Source organism: Nycticebus coucang, chromosome 2, assembly GCF_027406575.1.
Source record: "Nycticebus coucang isolate mNycCou1 chromosome 2, mNycCou1.pri, whole genome shotgun sequence".
Lineage (NCBI taxonomy): Eukaryota > Metazoa > Chordata > Mammalia > Primates > Lorisidae > Nycticebus > Nycticebus coucang.
The window spans coordinates 45,852,982-45,869,705 of NC_069781.1; the positions used below are offsets into that span (position 1 = coordinate 45,852,982).

The 16,724-nt window shown below is 41.9% G+C and overlaps 1 protein-coding gene across 1 annotated transcript in view; it reads left to right on the forward strand.

Moving 5' to 3' along the window:
• The first annotated feature begins 328 nt into the window (after positions 1 to 328).
• SMU1 (SMU1 DNA replication regulator and spliceosomal factor) overlaps positions 329 to 16,724 on the forward strand; it is a 50,284-nt gene continuing 33,888 nt past the window's right edge. The window contains exons 1-5 of the mRNA XM_053570757.1: positions 329 to 418; positions 3,888 to 4,137; positions 9,066 to 9,276; positions 13,598 to 13,750; positions 15,071 to 15,181. Of these exons, the coding sequence (XP_053426732.1) occupies positions 4,112 to 4,137; positions 9,066 to 9,276; positions 13,598 to 13,750; positions 15,071 to 15,181 (501 nt within the window). The 5' untranslated portion in view covers positions 329 to 418; positions 3,888 to 4,111. The remainder of the gene's footprint in view (positions 419 to 3,887; positions 4,138 to 9,065; positions 9,277 to 13,597; positions 13,751 to 15,070; positions 15,182 to 16,724) is intronic.

Here is a 16,724-nt window from a genome sequence, read left to right on the forward strand (position 1 = left end):
ATCCCATCACCCAGATGATATGAAGTGAACATCATTCCAAAAAGCCCGTATGCATACTGTAATAAGAATTTAGCTAGCTAGATAGAATAGGTTCACAATACTTTTTCTGAAAATCCTTAGGCCAGATATATTTTAGAAGTTGGAAATATTTATATTTTAGAAAGATAATATAGCATATATAATATATATCTTATCTCCTTTCTAGTGGGCATTTCTTCATATCAAGTATATTAACATTTCTTTTCTTTCTTTCTTTCTTTTTTTTTTTTTTTGGCAGTTTTTGGCCAGGGCTGGTTTTGAACCCGCTACCCTCCAGCATACGGGGCCAGCACCCTATTTCCTTTGAGCCGCAGGAGCCGCCCAAGTATATTAACATTTTTACATAGGAATAGCTACACTAAAAGATGCTTCAAAGACTGTAAGTACCCTCACTTAAGTTCAGGACAGATTTTGCTGCCAAATGACTTATAAAATATGTTTGTTTTAGATGTTTTAGTGCATGCCTGTAGTCCTAGCTACTGGGGAGGCTGAGGTAAGAGTATTGCTCAAGCCCAAGAGAGTTTAAGGTTGCTGGGAACCACAATGCCATGGCACTCTACCCAAGGTGACAGAGTGAGGCTCTTGTCTCAAAAGAGGATCAAACATACTTATTAAATATGTTTGATTTTAGATGTGGTGGCTCATACCTGTAATCCCATCTACTTTGGAGGCTGAGATGAGAGCGTTACTTGAGGCCAGGAGTTTGAGACCAGCCTGGGTAACACGGCAAGACTCCATCTCTAATAAAATAAATAAATGAATTATTTTTAAAATTAAAAAACATCTTTTTCACAGGGTTTTAGATTTTAGAATTGCAGGTAAGAAACTGTGGACCTAAGTTTTCATAAAATATAATCATATAATAGACTGAATGAAAAGAAATGGAAGAGAAACCAAAAGAATTGCTAAATTTATATGAAAGGTTTCTTTATTTCAGGAAGTTTTACCTTCTAAAAAGATCTTTCTAAGGTTAAAATAAGAGAATGAGAAAAATATTAACAGATTGGAGTTAATTATTTTGAAAACATTTTTGGTAGGTACCTCTCCAATATATCCTCAGTTCTATTTACCCTCAAGGCCCTCCAAATATTTTGTAACATTCTCTTTAGTGTCCTGAAATTCATAGATAATATAATCTACTTACATGAATAATGAAAATTATCAATACCATGCCTAATATATAGGAAAAATAAAAAATTAATTTGTTATGAAATACAGTAATGTATGTTTCCTTTTTTTTTTTGGCCGGGGCTGGGCTTGAACCCGCCACCTCCGGCATATGGGACCGGCGCCCTACCCGTTGAGCCACAGGCGCCGCCCCAGTAATGTATGTTTCAATTTTGAAATTCTTGGCCATTACTATTAAGACATAATGAAGTATGGGTGTGGTCCCAAAGCAATGAGATGGGGTGGCACCTGTGGCTCAAAGGGGAAGGGTGCCAGTCCCATATGCTGGAGAGATGGTGGGTTCAAACCCAGCCCCAGCCAAAAACCACACACACACAAAAAAAAAAAAAGAAAGAAAGAAAGAAAGAAATACCAAAGCGATGAGATGCTTACACATATATAATGAAAAAGATTGGATGTAAAGGAGTCATAAGGAGAGAAGCCATTTCATTCAAAATGAAAGTGGAGGAATGGTGTACACTAGAATAAAACCTGGTGTTAAATACTTACAAAGATTTATTTGTATAAGTACAATAGAGAAGTAACCTTAGTTGAAGAATGAATAACAAGTATTAGGTAGAGAAAATGAGGGCATATTCTACTGTTGCAAATGAACTTGGTCTGCTTTTCAAGGAAAATGCTATAATAATTGTCTATGTTGTGTAATGGGATGGGATAATGAGGGAATATATTAGAAATCCCATAATCTATCTTGATATTTTACCACAGATTGAGGAAAAAGCATTTAGACTCTAAAATGTTTGAGACCTTGAATACAATACCCTTCAAGAGTTGATGTGAAGGAAAGTACTACCAAATCCAAAAAGGGGGGGGACCAGATATGTAGCAGCACCCCTCGCCCCCTACTATAAGAATGTGACCTTTTGTAACTGTCCTAGGAAATAGCCCCGAGCTGAAGCAGATAACTGGTAACTGGTTCTGAAAGAAAAAAGCTAAGCAAATGTTTGACTGCTGATCTTGTCTTAAGACAGATGAGTAATGAACCAGAGTTGTTCTTATCTGGAAAAGCCCCTCCCTAAAGCCCCTGCTATGTCTGCTACCCGTCCCTACTTTGTGGTTTTTGCCTTTATAAGCTTCTAAAACCTGCTGTTCAGGGCTTGACTCCTCATCCTAAAAGAGTTGCGAGTCAAGCCCCAGCATGCTGGAATAAAATCCTCTTGCTGTTTGCATCAAGCGCCGTCTCTTGCAGTTGATTAGGGTCGTCATCGCTCAGGGCAGAGTGGGGGGTCCTGCCCCAAGTCTTTCAGATGGAAAATAGAGGATGATTTGAAAAAAGAAGTATTTTTAAAAAGTCACATGGCTGGGCCTGGTGGCTCACGCCTGTAATGGTAGGACTCTGGTAGGCTGAGGTCAGAAAACTGCTTGAGTTCAGGAGTTGGAGACCAGCCTGAGCAAAAAGGAGACTCATCTCTACTAAAAATAGAAAAAATTAGCTAGGCATGGTGGCAGGAACTTGAGGCAGGAGGATCACTTGAACCCAGGAGTTTGAGGTGGTTGTGAGGTAGGGTGACTACAGACACTCTAGCCTGGGCAACAGCGAGACTCGCTAAACTCCCCCCCCCCCCCAAACAACAAAACAACAAATACTACAGGGAAGGTGTATGGCGAACCTTAGGAATAGTATCAGAAAAGACTGGAAGCCAACGGGTAATCTCAAAATGCATCATTTCTTTCTTTCTTTCTTTCTTTCTTTTTTGAGACAGAGCCTCAAGCTGTCGCCCTGGGTAGAGTACTGTGGCATCACAACTCACAGCAACCTCCAACTCCTGGGCTCAAGCGATTCTCCTGCTTCTGCCTCCCAAGTAGCTGGGACTACAGGCGCCCGCCACAACGCCTGGCTATTTTTTGGTTGCAGCTGTCATTGTTGTTTAGTGAGCCTGGGCTGGATTCGAACCCGCCAGCTCAGGTGTATGTGGCTGGAGCCTTAGCTGCTTGAGCTACAGGCACGGAGCCAAAAGGCGTCATTTCAATATGTATTTCACAGTATCTATTTCTTATCGTTGTGCTGCAAATATTTATATAGAATGGAAGTATTTTATTTTTTAATTTAATTTTCTTTTTTTTTTGAGACAGAGTCTCACTATTCGCCCTTGGTAGAGTACTGTTCCGTTACAGCTCACAGCAACCTCACACTCTTGGGCTTAAGCGATTCTCTTGCCTCAGCCTCCCAAGTAGCTGGGACTACAGGCGCCTGCCACAACGCCCGGCTATTTTTGTTGTAGTTGTCATTGTTGTTTTGGCCCAAGCCTGGTTCGAACCCGCCAGCCTCGGTGTAGGTGGCTGGCGCCCTCACCGCTGAGCTATGGGCGCCGCCAAATGGCAGTATTTTAGAAGTAGCGTTTGTTTATGAAATTCACTGACATCTCTACATTCCATTTGTCACTACAAATTTAATAATGTGTGATTTAAAATCTAGTAAGAGGAGTCCCAAATCTCCTTTTACACATTTGCATTTGATATCATTGCTTTTCCTGTAACCTAACCACTGCGTTTAATTGAAAACCCTTTTCAATTAAATGCTTAGCAGGAAATGCTATAATTTAGCTCTTTCCAAACAATAGGCATTTAAATCTTAACTGGGTCGCAAGTATTTAATAGTTAGATTGGTTAAACCGTACTTTGCCTTCAAAATCTGTTTTGTTTTCTTTTTTTAAACGCAGTTATTTCACCGGGGCGGGGCGCTAGACTGCAACCCGAGCCAGCCCCTCGAGACCCCGCCTCTGCGCCCTCCACGCCCCTTCTTTCCGTACGCACCTCCTCTGGGGACGGCGTCGGACGCCGAGCCGAGCGGAAAAGACGTAAGGCGGCCGCCGGAGGTGTCGTTATTTGGTCGTGCGACTGGTCCTGATTGTGGAGCGCGGCCTGCGCTCGAGGAGCTCCCACTATGTCGATCGAAATCGAGTCCTCGGAGTGAGTCCTGCATTTGGTGGATGTTTCCGGTGTGGCAGGGGGCCGGAAGGTTAAGGGTGAAGGGTGGAGGGTACTTAGGGGGAGGTGTCTGACAGGCTGAGGAATGGAAGGCCCATTTCCTTGCTCCCCAAAGAAGCTTCTTGGGTCTTGCTACTTCGGAAGGGCGGTCCACAAGAAAGTAGTAGTACTCGGACGTGAAGCCTTGGAAGGGCGCTCTGAACACACCTTGCAGACAGGAGTTCTACCCTTTGTCGACTTCTGGCGATTTCTGATCCACTCTGGGCTCAAGTCTGATTCTGTACACAAGGTGGTTGGTCTCTAAGCCTTGCTGCTCTCCCCTCCCCACTTAAACACTGTGTTGCCTCTCTTCTATGCTTACACGGTTCCTTTGGTTTGCTTTGCTTAGCGTTTAACACTGAGTATGATCGCTATTCCTCCCCGCCCTGCTTCCCCACCCCCCAGCCTCTGTAGGCGCCTAGGGACGCCTTTTTCTTATACATAGTCTAGTGTCCATACCATAGAGACTCAGTTACTGTTTTTGGAACGAATGAATGAATGACTAGCTGTTTTATCAGACCCAATCTGGTGGTGAATTTTGGTTTGACTGCAAGCTACAAAGAAGAGAGAATCTGGGTATTGGATTGGAAAGAATAATAGTTTGCGAGAGAGGCGGGGTGAGAAGTAATAAGTAACTGAAGAAGGTTCCCAGTGTATTTTCCCGGGATTCCGTCTTACATCTGTTGTTGCCAACACTTAATTATTAAATACACCTAGCAGAGGAGGAAGTGAGGTTTACTCATTCAGTAAGTGTTGAAGACTACTGTGTACTTTCTAGATGCTGGGTATACAATAGTGAATAAAAAATAGACAAAAATCCATGCTCTTATAGAATGTACTTTGTGGCTGGAGAATGCAAACAATAGACAAAAATGTGCTTAAAATGTGATGTATAGCAGATGGTGGTAAATGTTTTGGAGAAAAAGCATAGAGTGTTGAAGATTAAGATAATTTAAGACAGGGTGGAAGTTGGAAAGGATTACATGCTTCCAGGCCTAAGTGATAGTTGCAACAATCATTTTCCTGCCTTTCAACACCCAAGCTGTACCAACAGTGTTGCATGTTTTTTTTTGTAGAGACTAGAGTCTCACTTTATTGCCCTTGGTAGAGTGCTGTGCCATCACAGCTCACAGCAACCTCCAGCTCCTGGGCTTAGGCGATTCTCTTGCCTCAGCCTCCTCAGTAGCTGGGACCACAGGCGCCCGCCACAATGCCCGGCTATTTTTTGTTGCAGTTTGGCCAGGGTCGGGTTTGAACCCACCACCCTCAGTGTATGGGGTCAGCGCCCTACTCATTGAGCCGCAGGTGCTGCCCAGTGTTGCATGTTTTTATCAATAGTAGCTATATTTACTAAGTACTTTCTATGCTAAGCATGCTATAAGCCATATAATTAACTCATTTACTAACCCTACAGTGTAGATATTTTTCTTTTTTTTTTTTTTTTTTGTAGAGACAGAGTCTCACTGTACCGCCCTCGGGTAGAGTGCAGTGGCGTCACACGGCTCACAGCAACCTCTAACTCTTGGGCTTACGCGATTCTCTTGCCTCAGCCTCCCGAGTAGCTGGGACTACAGGCGCCCGCCACAACGCCCGGCTATTTTTTTTTTGTTGCAGTTTGGCCGGGGCTGGGTTTGAACCCGCCACCCTCGGCATATGGGGCCGGTGCCCTACTCACTGAGCCACAGGCGCCGCCCATAGATATTTTTCTTAACAGATGAGGATACAGGCACAGAGATGTTAACTGACTTGCCCAAGGTCAGAGTAAGTGACAGAACTCTGATTCAGATCCTATCCTGTCTCCAAAGCTTTTAGCTCTTTATGTATTACATTGTGTTAAAAGGGAGCAAATTTTATTTTTGCTGTGTCAAATATGAGGTCTTTGAGGGGAAGGGTGTCTCGTTTTGGGGGTGCAAAATGGCAGTCAATGGAAGCATGCTAAGGAATAGTACTGTACTAGAATAGTGGGATACCCTATAAAGGGACCGCAAGAGATTTGTCATTAGTTCCCCTTCGCAGAAGCTTTTTTTTGCAGTTTTTGGCTGGGGCTGGGCTTGAACCTGCCACTCTGGGATATGGGGCTGGCACCCTACTCCTTTGAGCCACAGGCGCTGCCCAGAAGCTTTTATTTAATTTAATTAATTTATTTATTTTGAGGCAGAGTCTCATGCTGTTGCCCTGGATAGAGTGCTATGGCATCACAGCTCACAGCAACCCCCAACTCCTGGGCTTAAGCGATTCTCTTGCCTCAGCCTCCCAAGTAGCTGGGACTACAGGTGCCTGCCACAACGCCCAGCTATTTTTTGATTGTAGTTGTCATTGTTGTTTGGCAGGCTGGGGCTGGATTCAAACCTGCCAGCTCTGGTGTATGTGGCTGGTGAGCTACAGGCGCCGAGCCCACAGAAGCTTTTATTAAGAAGAGTGTGTTTGCTTTTCCTTCAGTGATGTATGCTCAAGAGCCACACTGCCAGTTTGAATCCTCATTTTTCTACCTATTAGTAATATTTCTTAGTCAAATTCTCATCTGTAAATTGGGGATAACTAAGAATTTCATAGGGTTGTTTTGAGGAGTAAGTGAATCAAAATACCTCAAGTGCTTAGAATAGTACTTATTAGTAAACATAATGTTGGTTATTGTTCTATGATTATTATTTCTTCTCTGGAAAAAGGGAATTTACTAAATTGCAATCTGAAGTTTCTTACAAACAGGGACAGACTGACCCTCTTTTTTTTTTTTTAGAATATACAAGTTTATTTTATATTAGATGTAAACATAATTATATTTTATATTTCCCCCTACTCTCTTGCCTCTTTCTAATATAAAATACAAAATATATATTTTAAAATATTTATTTAAAATATTTTATATTTTATATTAGAAAGAGGCAAGAGAGTAGGGGGAAGAGACGAGAGAAAAGAGAGCAAGGAGTGAGAGACAGGAGAATGGGGGAGAAGAGAGAGAAAAGGAGTGAGAGAAAGGCATGGCATCCTAAAGAAAAAAAGAATGGTGGCCTAGACTGACCCTTTGTACTAGTGTTGTCTAATGGAAATCCAGTGTGAGCCACATATATACTTTAAAGGAAGAGAAGGAAAACAATGATTGTGACATCATCTACTGAATCTGTGCAAACTGCATAAACAGATTCTTCAGACAACTCATTATTATTAAGCCCAAGATCAAGAAGTTTAACTACAAGTAACTATGTATTTAATTATAAACAAATATTAAAAATGTGTAAGTTGGCTCAACACTTGTGGCTCAAGCAGCTAAGGCGCCAGCCACATACACCTGAGCTGGCGGGTTCGAATCCAGCCTGGTCCCGCCAAACAACAATGACGGCTACAGCCAAAAAATAGTCAGGTGTTATGGCAGGCACCCTTAGTCCCAACTACTTGGGAGGCAGAGGCAGGAGAATTGCATGAGCCCAGGAGTTGGAGGTTGCTGTGAGCTGTGATGGCACAGCACTCTACCCAGGGCGATAGCTTGAGGCTCTGTCTCAAAAAAAAAAAATACAGAAAACTTGTAAGTTTTCTGTCATATGTTGAAAATGATTGCTTATTCCTTCAATATTTGGAAATCATCTTTTTTTCCTTGGGAATCTGACTCTACACTTTTTTTTTACTTGTTCTAAAAATTTGGTAGTAAAGGCAGTGGGTAGATTTTATTTTTGCAAATGAGGAAGTATAGCTTTGTTTTGGTTTTACATATGGTACAGCTCTACTTATGTTCAATAATTCCCCATTAAGAAAATCTCAGGCGGGCGGCGCCTGTGGCTCAGTCGGTAAGGCGCCAGCCCCATATACCGAGGGTGGCGGGTTCAAACCCGGCCCTGGCTGAACTGCAACCAAAAAATAGCTGGGCGTTGTGGTGGGCGCATGTAGTCCCAGCTACTCGGGAGGCTGAGGCAAGAGAATCGCTTAAGCCCAGGAGTTGGAGGTTGCTGTGAGCTGTGTGATGCCATGGCACTCTACTGAGGGCCATAAAGTGAGACTCTGGCTCTACAAAAAAAAAAAAAAAAAAGAAAAGAAAATGTGTCAAACAGTCTATATAACCAGGGTATGGTGCCCCATGATCGCATTAATGTACACAGCTATGATTTAATAAAAAAAAATATACAAAAAATAGTTATTTAAAAAAAAAAAAAAAGAAAATCTCAGGCTAGCCAGGCGTTGTGGCAGGCGCCTGTAGTCCCAGCTACTCGGGAGGCTGAGGCAAGAGAATCGCTTAAGCCCAGGAGTTGGAGGTTGCTGTGAGCTGTGTGAGGCCATGGCACTCTACTGAGGGCCATAAAGTGAGACCCTGTCTCTACAAAAAAAAAAAAAAAGAAAGAAAGAAAATCTCAGGCATGTGGCCGTAGCTCAGTGGGTAGGGTGCTGGCCACATACACTGAGGCTGGCAGGTTTGAACCTGGCCCGGGCCAGCTAAAATAACAATGACAACTGCAACAACAACAACTACAACAAAAAGAAAATTTTGGTTCATATTTTGTTTTTAAAAATGGACTAAATTGTTTTTCAGTTATTTAGATTTATTTTGTTTCAACAACTGGACTAGGTTTAAAATATTTTGCTAAAATGTGCAACAATGTAAACATAAGAATTAGGAAACAAGAGAGTCACCTTGGTAACAGCTCCCCCTTCTAGCTGACTGTTAGATATTAGGCAAATGATTTTTCTTTGCTGATCCCCAGTTGTTTCTGTAGGAGGGGAAACCCTTGTACTTTAGATTCTTTGATTACTGGAAAGTTTTACTTCCATGAAAAAGAAATGGAAAGTAGGTAGTGACAGGAGGAGGATTGCCTAAGAGCTGGAGTGGGTTTATTTTTGGCATCTGATGAGTGAGGTTCCTTGAGCCAAATCTTTCTTTTTTTCAGTGTGATTCGTCTTATCATGCAGTACCTGAAGGAGAACAGTTTGCATCGGGCATTAGCCACCTTACAGGAGGAGACTACTGTGTCTCTGAATACCGTGGACAGTATTGAGAGTTTTGTGGCTGACATTAATAGTGGCCATTGGGATACTGTTTTACAGGCTATACAGTCTCTGAAATTGCCAGACAAAACCCTCATTGACCTCTATGAACAGGTAAGAGTGGTGGTCTTATACTGGTCTCATATTGATCCCCATGGTTTGGTTTGTTATGGGCCAGCCTCTGACTAGGAAGCATCAGTGAGCATTCAATCTTCAAGCAATGTAGGGTCATAACAGCCCTTAAAACTTACACTGATTGTTCTTCTGTGTTCTTGGAAAAATCCACGATTTTCTCATATTGTAATTATTCTTAAGTGAGCATTAAATTATTCTGATACCAGCTCTTGTACTGCAATATACTTCTGGCATTAATCACCTGGAATTAGCATAGACCTCACAAATTTAGTACTCAGATCTCCATAAGACTGTCCTCACTTCAGATACTAGCTGTACATTTAGGAGGCTTCAGGCCACTGACCCTTCTGACAACTGGTTACAAATTCTGGGGTTCCCACAACCATTCAGATTTGATAATTTGGTAGAATGATTCACAGAACTCAGAAAAACTCTATAGAAAACCAAGTAGATGGGAGCAGGGAAGAGGAGATAGTAAATTCATACCTAACGGGTATGGTGCACACTGTCTGGGTGATGAGCACACTTATAACTTTGATTCAAATGGAACAAAAGCAATTCCTGTAACCAAAACATTTGTACCCCCAGAATATTCTAAAATTAAAAAAAAAAAAAAGAAATTGCCAAGTCATAGAAGCAACCCAAATGCCCATCAGCTTGTGAATGGATTAACAAATTGTGGCACATGTAAACCATGGAGTACTATTCAGCCATAACAAGATGGAGACTTTACGTCTTTTATGTTTACCTGCATGGAGTTGGAATACATTCTTCTCAGTAAAGCATCTCGGGTGGGGCCCGTAGTTCAGTGTGTAGGGCGCCAGCCATATACACTGAGGCTGGTGGGTTCGAACCCAGCCTGGGTCAGCTAAAATCAACAATGACAACTGCTACCAAAAAATAGCTGGGCATTATGGTAGGTGCCTGTAGTCCCAGCTACTTGGGAGGCTGATGCAGGAGAATCTTTTAAGCCCAAGGGTTTGAGGTTGCTGTGAGCTGTGACACCACGGCACTCTACTGAGGGTGACATAGTAAGACTCTGTCTCAAAAAAAAATGGGAAAAAAAGTATCAAATGTATTCAATGCTATTATGAAACCACTATATAAACACACACTCATATGAATGATAAAAAAATATAGTCTAGCAAGGGAGAGGGGAGGGGAAGGACGGAGGAGGATTAGCGGGAGGAGGGAAGGCATTTTGGTGGGCTCTCACCTAATGTGCAAAATGCAAGGGTATATTTCAAAATAGAGTAAATTTTAAATTACCACGAAAATAAATGACATGATGGTTATGTTAATCAATTCGATTTAAGCATTCCACATTGTATATCAAATCATTACATTGTATCCCATAAATGTATACAGTTATGATTTTAATTAGATATAAAATAAAATAGAAAGAAAAGCTCTACACTTATGATTACAGTTTTTGTTTGTTTGTTTGTTTTTTTGAGACAGAGTCTCAAGCTGTTGCCCTGAGTAGAGTGCCATGGTGTCACAACTCATAGCAACCTCAAACTCTTGGGCTTAAGCAGTTCTCTTGCTCAGCCTCCCAAGTAGCTGAGACTGCAGGTGCTTGCCACAATGCCCAGCTATTTTTTTGTTGTTGTTGTTTTAGCTGGCCAGGGCTGGGTTCGAAACTGCCAGCCTCAGTGCATGTGGCTGGCACTGCCCTGATTACAGTTTTTTTTTTATCAAAGATACAGCTCAGGACCAGCCAAATGAAAAGACACCAAGGGCAAGGTCTGAGAGATTCCCGAATGTAGAGCTTCTGTCCTGTCCCTGTGGAATCAGGATGTGTTGTTACATATTTGGCTTGTCAATGTGTTTACCTACCAGGAAGCTCCATTGAGGTTTTTATTGGGGTTTCATTATATAGGGATGATTGATAATTCTAGCCTCTTTCTTTCCACCTTCCCCCTTCTTTGAGGTTGGGCTGGTTCAAAGCCTTAGTCTTCTTTTTTTTTTTTTCGTGGTTTTTGGCCGGGGCTAGGTTTGAACCCGCCACCTCCGGCATATGGGACCGGCGCCCTATTTGTTGAGCCACAGGTGCCACCCAAAGCCTTAGTCTTCTAATCGCATACTTGATCTTTGTGGTAACCAGCTTCTATGCTGAGCCACTGCCTTAGCACAAACTTAGGTGTGATTCAAGGGGCTCGTGAATAACAAAGATACTCCTGCCATGGCAGAATTCCAAGGGTTTTAGAAGCTACAAGCCTGGCGGCACCTGTGGCTCAGTCAGTAAGGCGCCGGCCCCATGTACCGAGGGTGGCGGGTTCAAACCCAGCCCCGCCGAACTGCAAACAAAAAATAGCCGGGTGCTGTGGCGGGTGCCTGTAGTCCCAGCTACTCGGGAGGCTGAGGCAAGAGAATTGCTTAAGCCCAGGAATTGGAGGTTGCTGTGAGCTGTGTGAGGCCATGGCACTCTACCGAGGGCCATAAAGTGAGACTCTGTCTCTACATAAAAAAAAAAAAAGAAGCTACAAACCAGGTACCTAGGACAAAGTTCAGATAAATTATTTATTTTAAAACAGAATAGAGTGGATTTTTCAGGAATAAGATGATAGTGGTTTTTTTTTTTTTTTTTTTAACCAGGGGTCCTCAAACTACAGCCTGCGGGCCATGAGGCGGTGTAATTGTATTTGTTCCCGTTTTGTTTTTTTACTTCAAAATAAGATATGTTCAGTGTGCATAGGAATTTGTTCATAGTTTCTTTGTTTTAAACTACAGTCCAGCCCTCCAATGGTCTGAGGGACAGTGAACTGGCCCCCTGTTTAAAAAGTTTGAGGACCCCGGGCGGTGCCTGTGGCTCAGTCGTTAAGGCGCCAGCCCCATATACCGGGGGTGGCGGGTTCAAACCCGGCCCCGGCTGAACTGCAACCAGAAAATAGCCAGGCATTGTGGCGGGCACCTGTAGTCCCAGCTACTCGGGAGGCTGAGGCAAGAGAATCGCTTAAGCCCAGGAGTTGGAGGTTGCTGTGAGCTGTATGATGCCATGGCACTCTACCAAGGGCCATAAAGTGAAACTCTGTCTCTACAAAAAAAAAAAAAGTTTGAGGACCCTGTTTTAGACAGTCTCACTTTTCCATCCTCAGTAGAGTGCTGAGGTATCATAGCTGACAGCAACCTCCAACTGTTGGAGTCAAATGATCCTCTTGCCCCAATCTTCCAAGGAGCTAAGGCTACAGACGCCTGCCATAACACCATGCTATTTTTAGAGATGGGGTCTCTCTCTGGCTTAGCTGGTCTTGAAATTGTGGGCAATCCACCCGCTTCGGCCTCCCAGAATGCTAGGATTATAGGTGTGAGCCACAGTGCCTGCCCTGATTATAGAGTTTTTTGAAGTAAAAAATAGGAATGTTGACTTGTTTCTGTATAATCTGTATCAGTTCAGTAGTTCTCAAAAGATTTTAGTTGCTGGAGAAGGGTTTCTCTGGAGCCCATGGGGATCCTATCTTTACTTTTCTTCAGCATCTATTCTGGAAAAGATGACTTAGAGGAGGAGAAATTAGCAGGTAAAAATTAAAGATGGTGGCCAGATGTAGTGGCTCATACCTATAATCCTAGCACTTTGGGAGGTCAAGGTGGGAAGATTGCTTGTGCTCAGGAGTTTAAAACCAGCCTGAGCAAGAGTGAGATCTTGTTTTAACTAAAACCAGAAAAATTAGCCAGGCATTGTGGTGGGTGTCTATGGTCCCAGCTATTCAGGAGTCTGAGGCAAGAACATAGGAGTTTGAGGTTACTGTGAGCTAGGCTGACACCAGGCACTATAACCTGAGCAACAGAATGAGGCTCTGTTTCAAAAAAAAGAAAAAAATTAAGGATGGCTTTTGAAGGATAGAAGCTATTATTTATAATTACTTGAGTTGTCTACCTGAAAGTGCCAGTAAACAGGAAAAGGGGGATTTCCCAGTATTGGAAATCACTTTGTGTTAGAATTTTTTTTTTTTTTTTTTTTTTGAGACAGAGCCTTAAGCTGTTGCCCTGGGTAGAGTGCTGTGGCATCACAGCTCATAGCAACCTCCAACTTCTGGTCTCAAGTGATTCTCCTGCCTCTGCCTTTCAAGTAGCTGTGACTACAGGCGCCCGCCATAATGCCTGGCTATTTTTTGGTTGCAGCCGTCATTGTTGTTTGGCGGGCCTGGGCTGGATTTGAACCTGCCAGCTCAGGTGTGTGTGGCTGGCACCTTAGCCACTTGAGCCACAGGCGCCACGCCTGTGTTAGACATTTTATTGAAAAAGAAATATTAGTATTACGAAAACATGTTTAAACATCTGTTTCTTTTCAATTGTCTAGGTTGTTCTGGAATTGATTGAGCTTCGAGAGTTGGGTGCTGCCAGGTCACTTCTCAGACAAACTGACCCTATGATCATGTTAAAGCAAACCCAACCTGAGCGGTATATTCACCTGGAAAACCTCTTGGCCAGGTCTTATTTTGATCCTCGTGAGGTATGGCTGTGGTAATAAAAAGAAACTTTTTTAAACTTTGAAAATATGTAAAAATGTGATTTTTTTTTTTAAACCATTGTAGTAGATACTGTTTGTGATTTTGATTTAATTTTTGAGAATGATGCTCTTCTGTTTTATGTGTTTTGGCTGACATTTGCATATTTTAAAGAGAATAATCGCGTTCAGATTTCTGAGTATTTGAGGGTTTTTTTCTCCTGTGTACTCCATTTTAGAGTATTGTGTGTTGGTTAGTAATGAAGCAGAAAATTTTATTCTGATGTCATTCCCACATTAGCTTTTCCTGAAATGCTACCTGACTGCTATTATGTTCAGTGAGCCTTTGTGTCCTTTGCCTCTGACAACTGCAGTTTCCTTTCATCCCTTTTAGTCCCTAGAAGTTTGTGCTTTAGCTTCTTAGCTGATTATGGTTACTAGTAGAGTATAGTAACTAATATTCTTTAGAAACCCAAATGTATATATAATTTCATTCTTTCCTACCCAGACTTTCACTAGAGGCTTGTCAAAATAGGGAGAAGAAGAATTTAATAGGCACTAGGAAATAGAAAGTTCAAGTAAACTTGACCATGAGGATAAAGAAGGTAGTTTAAGTTATCAGGTCAGGATTTAAGGTGCAGCTGGTAAGTGCTTCAGGACTGGAAGTCACTTGACTAAAAGACATTACCAAAGAATATAGAAGAATCCTTGCCTCTGAAAATTTCTTCAGAAACTGGAAAAACAACTCTTGATATGGTTTACTTACTCTTTTCAGAAATAACAGTGTGGATTGGCTGATCTCAGTTTTCTCCCAACTCATACATTTGAAATTCAAGTGAGCAAAATTGGGAAATCATTTTAAAAACTCAGTTGGGGCTCGGCGCCTGTGGCTCAAGCGGCTAAGGTGCCAGCCATATACATTTGAGCTGGCGGATTTGAATCCAGCCCAGGCCCACCAAACAACAATGATGGCTACAACCAAAAAATAACTGGGCATTGTGCTGGGCACCTGTAGTCCCAGCTACTTGGGAGGCGGAGGCAGGAGAATTGCTTGAGCCCAGCAGTTGGGGTTGCTGTGAGCTGTGATGCCACGGCACTCTACCCAGGGTGACAGCTTGAGGCTCTGTCTCACAATAAATAAATAAATAAAAGATAAATTAAAAAAAAAATTCAATTGGTTTAATTACTCCCCTGTTTAACTGAATAATTTCTTTTCCTGTTTTCCTCTTTGTATATTTCTTCTTGTTTGTTTGTGTGTTTCAAATAAGCATGCTCAGATCTTATAGTTGCTTATTGGAAATGATTCTATGTCCTCTCCTTTTTCAGGCTTATCCAGATGGAAGTAGCAAAGAGAAGAGAAGAGCAGCAATTGCCCAAGCCTTAGCTGGGGAAGTCAGCGTAGTGCCTCCATCTCGTCTCATGGCATTGCTGGGACAGGTATTAAATGGCTGTAAAACCGAATTTACTCTGAATTTCTGGTGTAATTTTTTGTATATAAAGTCTGTGTCTGAGATAAAGAAATTTGATATAGAAGTGAGGAACTGTTTGTACCAATAGCTGTGCTATTCCACCTTCCCTCTTTCCTGGGAGGAGCAATATAGATTCATAGTTAGGAGCATAAGCTCTAGAGTCAGAATCAGGGTAGCAATAGAATTTATTGTCTTATGTGGAATATCTTTGAGGGTACTGTGGGAACTGTCCTGGACAGATGGGAACAAATGTTCACTCTAGCTAGAATCTAAGCTCTCTCATTTACCTGCTGTATGGTCCTGGCAGGTTACTTAACTTTACTGATCTCATTTACCCATCATGGTATAGTAAGGATTAAATGAGGTAGTGTTCATAAAGCCCTTAATACATTGCCTGGAACCTTGTAAATAGTAAATGGTAGTTGCTGCTGCTGATTCTTTTTTTTATTAGTAATACTATTGCTAGCACTGTTGTTACTATAAAGGTATTTAGAGTAATAGATGTTTTATAAATAGCAAAGAGCACAAGTGATTAATAGAGATATAAATAGACTTTTTGCATTAAATCTGCATTTAGAAAAGAACCAAAAGCTATTTTTTGAAGGCCTGCAGTGATTCTGAGATATAAAATTAAGCTGTTTTTAAAAAATTTACTTTTTATCTTTTATCAAAGTAATAGTTGGAGTAGTATTTCAGGGCTTATAATAAAAAATAGTCCCACGTGCTGCCCTTCTCCACCTCTAATTATTACTTTCCACAAACATTTCTAACTCTCGAGCATTTACCTCCATGTTTATCTCTTATTACTTAATTATAGTCATTAGCTGTTAATTTTTTTTCTTTCTTTTTTTTTTTTTTTTTTGCAGTTTTTGGCCGGGGCTGGGTTTGAACCCACCACCTCCGGCATTTGGGGTCGGCGCCCTACTCCTTTGAGCCACAGGTGCCTCCCAGCTATTAATTTTCTTAATTGGAAGATGATTTATCTGATACCCATTCTCTATAACATGGCACATATTTTTCTCCCAGGTTTTTTTTTTTTTGAGACAGAGTATCATTTTGTTGCCCTCAGTAGAGTGCTCTGGTGTCACAGCTCACAGCGACCTCAGACTCTTGCCTCAGCCTGCCACGTAGCTGGAACTACAGGCATCCGCCACAACACCTGGCTATTTTTGGAGACAGGGTCTTGCTTTTGCTTAGGCTGGTCTCGAACCTGTGAACTCAGGCAATCCTCCCGTCGGCCTCCCACAGTGCTAGGATTATAGGCGTGAGCTACTGGTGTCTGGCCCTACTCCCAGATTTTCAGTATAGTTACATCATAACTTGGTTAAATCGATATTCAGTGTTTGCATAAATTATCTTTACATAAATGTTGCTAATAGCTAAAAAATAATTATGTGTAATTTCTTGCATAATTTTTATGATGACTTGTGATAATCATTTTTTTTTCTTGTGCCAAGTTTTCTGTGTTCTTCATTAGTTCAGCCTAAATCTTTCTACCAGAACTATAAAAT